The sequence below is a fragment of the Hakea prostrata genome, chromosome 4 (genome assembly GCF_041222555.1).
Source record: "Hakea prostrata isolate BN-2017 chromosome 4, UWA_Hpros_2, whole genome shotgun sequence".
NCBI lineage: Eukaryota > Viridiplantae > Streptophyta > Magnoliopsida > Proteales > Proteaceae > Hakea > Hakea prostrata.
This window is the reverse complement of record NC_142603.1, coordinates 12547512-12552476: the sequence shown is the minus strand read 5'-3', so window position 1 is coordinate 12552476 and position 4965 is coordinate 12547512. Positions and strand designations below refer to the sequence as shown.

Below are 4965 nucleotides of genomic sequence, written 5' to 3'. Positions count from 1 at the left end.
GATATTCACGTTGTCTAATAAATTAGGGGCGGTTGCTCTAATAAATCAATTTGTTCCTTTTTCTCTCTTGTCATTGTCTAATTATTGTTTTGTATATCGAAAAAATAATAAAGGACAAAAAAATAAATAGACATTTTAGAACATTTTAAATTTGATCCTTCTAAAACTTACCTAAACTTCCTGAGATCTCTTTTTTCTTGGATGAAATAACAGAACTTCAGTAGAACTTCACTTCAAAGTGTTTAAGTTATCCATTTTATTTTGACAGTTATAGTTTTCTTGTTATAAAATCATCTTGTGACTACTGAGGGTTTTAAATCAGTGAAAATAGATTTGTCTAGAGACCCCTTTAGGGATCATGTAGTACAACATGGACTGTTGGAAATTGAGATAATATTACATTCCAAAAATCTTGATTTCATTCATTCACCCTAAGGGTACTTATAAATTTTTTTTTTTTGGTAGAGGGTACTTATAGATTTACAATTCATAGTTTAGAACTAATTAGAGATTGAAATACGAATACAAAATAGTCTAAAAAATAAAGAAAAAAAATTAAAGGAGGGAGAAGTCCTAATTGGATTTGGAGATCATCAGCCACAAATAAGAATCTCTGAAACAAAGCTATTATAAGAATCTCTAATCTTCCCATTCACATAGCTTTACAAACACCCCTAGTAGTAAGAACTGGAGAGGCTAAACCTGCAGTGAACAAATAAATCATGAATGGCATTCATAGAACACTAGCAACCACAGAAGAAACAGTGGGTGAATGAAAATATCCTTGAGAAAAATCCAAACTATGTCTGCAGCAAACTGCACTAATTGATACATGTATATGCAATCATACAAATTTTTTTTTTTTGAGGTTCGAAACAGAAAAACTTCATTGCTTAGCTCATGGCAAGAAGAGTGCATAACTCCAGCAACAAAGGAGTGAAAATAGGCCAAACAGCCAACTAACCGAATGAGCCTTCTGGGCTAGAGACAAAATAGAAATATTACTAGCTAGATAACACTGAGTTAAAATGAGAGGACAAAGCTGAGTGTCCTCCACTACTATAGGTCGCAAGAACAAAAGGGGTAGGCCAGGCACCCACAGAACAGAAACGATCGAAGTACATTCGCATTTGCATTATCAGATGCAGTCATGCAACAATACAATTGTCACAACAGACAAGAGCAGACCCCAGTTGTTTGCAGGTCCATAAGCTAAATACAAAAATGGCCCAGTTTAGATTACTAGCCAATGCTCTTTAGGCAGCCCATCACAAAAAGGAATTAAAGCTCATCCATACAAATACCTTTCAGTTCTCAAGTTGATCATCAAGTTGAAAACTTACAGAAAAAAATGCAATTGATGTAACAATTCACAAATCCATACGTATACTTTTTTTTTTTGTATAGATCAAATCCATACGTACACGTCACTGCAAAATGCTTATAAAAAGGCTGCAACCAGCAACCATGAGTTGAAAAGATACTCCTCTTTGGTATCATTACTAGTTCAAAAGTGAGCTAGCTAAAGGCACCTAATCAAAAGGAGGAGTGATCAATGGCGGCTACACTGTCTAAGCAGCAGCAGAAACAAGCACTACTCAGAACTGAAGAAGAAGAAGAAGAAGAAATCATCCAAAGATTTCCACCACTTAGCCCACTTTCTCAATACATCAATAGCTCAGCTCTTTCAATTCCCATAATAGGGGTGTACGAGCTTGAAATACCCATTTCCAGATCTCAAACCTTTGATTTTCTTAGAGATGTTTTCATTCCCATCCACTCACGCTTCTCCTCCATTGTTGTGACCGACAAGAAAGGTGTCCAAAGGTGGAAGAGGGTCGATGTTGTGATTGATGATCACATCTTTGTGCCCACCTTCTCCACTGGATTATCATCACAAGACTATGATGATATCTTGGAAGAGTACCTATCCAAGATAATCTTAGAACCACAACCAAGCACTAGGCCTCTATGGGAAGTTCATATCTTCATGTACCCAACAACCAACGCTGCAGGAACCCTAATCTTTAAGGTCAACCATGCCATTGGAGATGGTTACTCACTCATGGCTGCTCTCTTTTCCATCCATAAGAGAGCTGATAACCCTGATCTTCCTCTTACTTTCCCTGATGTTGCCCCTAGAATACCCAAAGGTGTGAGCAAGTGGAAGAAAATAAAAGGCCTTGTTTCTATGTGTATCAATACTTTCACCGATTCAGCTTGGAGCGTGTTGCAGGGAACAATCATGGAAGACGGCAAAACCGCAATTCGATCGGCCAATCCCGGAGTTGAGTTTGAACCCATTTCAGTTCAAAGTGTTGTCTACTCTCTCGACGAACTTAAACGTATCCAGTCCAAAGTTGGAGGAGTAAGTACTTCTTCAATCATTGATCCATATCTCTTGAATTCATGTGTGTTTGAATTCAAATTCTTTGTTTCTACTTAGACGTTTATGCTTTGAAATTGAGTTAAGTAATTTGAACTTGATCAACAGACAGTGAATGAAGTGGTGACAGGGGTGATATCATACGCGATCCAACTGTACATGAACAAGATAGGAAATGTTAGCGATGGCGAGCGTATGACTGCAATAGTTGTGATGAACGCGAGGATGTTGAAGGGGTTTAACACAGTGGGAGAAATGTTGAAAGCTAACATATGGGGAAACCATTTTAGCTTCTTGCATGTAATGCTTCCTTCCAAGTGCAAGGATCTCAAGAACATGGATCCCATGGACTTCGTGATCCAAGCTAAGGAAGAGATGAGAAGGAGAAGGAATTCCATGGCTCTTTATCTCACCAAAAGAATATTGGGAATTTTCAGGAAAATAAGAGGACCTGAGGTCAGTCTTCTTTCATTATGACAATCTTTCTCATAACTTATTCTAAAAATCAAATCTTAGAAGACAAAATTTTGATATATCTCTTCTGTAGGCGGCTGCAAGGCATGTCTACTCAATCTGGAATAACACAAGCGTTACCATGTCAAGCTTGGTTGGGCCAACCCAGAAAATGATCATAGCAGATCATCCCATTAACAGTTTCTATTTCACCTTGGCCGGTGTTCCTCAGGTATTATATATCCATCTTAATTTTTACTTTCTTCCTCTGATTAATCAAAGGGATGGGTAGAGGGGGAAGGTGCTGTTCTTGAGGCTAAAACTCAAGATCTCTCAGTGAGAGTGGTTTGCTGTAAAATGAAATTTACGTCTCATTTGACACATATATGGGTGGTCAAAAGAATTGAAGTATCTAATATTGGTTTGTGGTTTGGGTTGCAGAGCTTGGTATTCACTATTGTGAGTTATATGGGAAAGCTAAGGGTGGTGGTGAGGACAGAGAAGGCTTTCCTCAACTGCCGGCTGTTCGTTTCATGTATGCATGAAGCCTATGAAAACATCAGTGAAGCAGCTTTTGGAATTGATACCCAGAAAAAATCAAACTAAGATCATTCGTAGTTCTCTCAATTAAATAAAAGCAACCATAGTGTCAAAATTGGAATGGGAATGTCTTTTTTTATGTAAACCACATAATTATTAATTTGGATGCGAAGTGTTTTAGTGATTACTAGATCTTTTCTCAGTGATCTGAGTTTCATTCTGTTGTATTTTTCCTGTGTTAAAAGTGATTCGAATATCGAAAGATGCTTCAATAAAGGGATAAACAGCTTTTTTTAACTTTTTGAAATCGTCTCTACCTAAGAGACAAATTATATTATCGATAGTGTAGCAATAATGGAGTTTCAGAAACTGGTGGCCCGAAAAACTGTGGAATATAAGGAAATGGTGTCGGAAAATAATTGTAATTTCCATGTTCCACCCTTATTTATTGGCCACGAAAATGATACCATGTTAGATTCTTCTTCTTTTAGGGTTGAATCCACGACCATTCCACTAAGTAATTCATTCAATATTTTTTTGACTGACAATAAGAAACTGGACTCAAACATTTAAGTCTCGACTTTTTCCCTGAAAAGTGAGGTTATCAACCATTCCACTAAGTACGTAATTCATTCAATGTTTTTTTTACCGATAATAAGAAACTGGACTCAAGCATTAACTCTGTAACTTCGGATACAGCCAACCATCACCAACCTTAAGAGAGGAGAGGAAATGAATTCTGCAACTCAATGTTTGTAGATTTTGCTTGCCAAACAAAAGCTATTTTAAGAAAATTCGTCACATCCTCCAAGTTTCCTTGTGCATTCATTTGTTCAATCATTGGATGAATGAAATCTCGATCAATGTACAAAGAGTTGGACCATTAGATATTTTAAAGCATATTATAAATTTGACGGTCCAGCTCTTTGTGGGTCTAAATGCTATTCATTTAACCGTTGGATAAACTGAACATTTGATCCAAAAACTAAAACAAATTTTTGTGTGCACTTGAAGGAGAGCATTTTCTTTTCCTACTATATATATATATAGGTCATTCGCATCTTATCCAAAAATTAAAACAAATTTTTTTTTTTTGCTCACAATGATGTTAGCCCATTAATAAGTATTTAGTTGGTAAATTTTTAATTAAGGATGTTAGTTTTAAACTCTGTAGATCCTCAATAAACACCCTTAGGATCAGTGAGCGTTTAAAAACGTCATAAAAATTAAAATAAAAAACCGTAAACGATTTGTGCTTTGTGGAAATGTTATGAGATAAACCTATATTTATACTGGGCCTGGGCCTGGGCCCCCCCATATCAGTCCTAAGGTCCAAGCCCAAGCAAATACTTTTCATAATTTCTTTGTTTGGTGAAACTTCTCATACTTTTTTTTTTTGGTAGAAAAACTTCTCATACTTTTTATAAGAGAGAAACTTCATACTTTATAACTTTTGAATTTGAACACAAAATCAACAAACCACATCAAGGTAAAGAAAAATACCTGAAGGATTTTGCCAAATAAAATTTATTGTCTCACTGAAAAAGATATGTTTTTTATTTTTTTATTTTTATAGAAGAGGTAGC

General features: G+C 36.0%; 1 protein-coding gene across 1 annotated transcript; it reads left to right on the top strand.

Annotated features, from left to right (window-relative positions):
* Nucleotides 1–1468: 1468 nt before the first annotated feature.
* Nucleotides 1469–3693, top strand: LOC149017961 (wax ester synthase/diacylglycerol acyltransferase 4-like). Its single transcript, XM_089152277.1, has 4 exons — nucleotides 1469–2368; nucleotides 2495–2842; nucleotides 2934–3071; nucleotides 3281–3693. Exons 1-4 carry the CDS (start codon nucleotides 1556–1558, stop codon nucleotides 3443–3445), a joined length of 1464 nt encoding a protein of 487 aa, XP_089008403.1. The 5' UTR covers nucleotides 1469–1555; the 3' UTR covers nucleotides 3446–3693.
* The last annotated feature ends 1272 nt before the right edge of the window (nucleotides 3694–4965 follow it).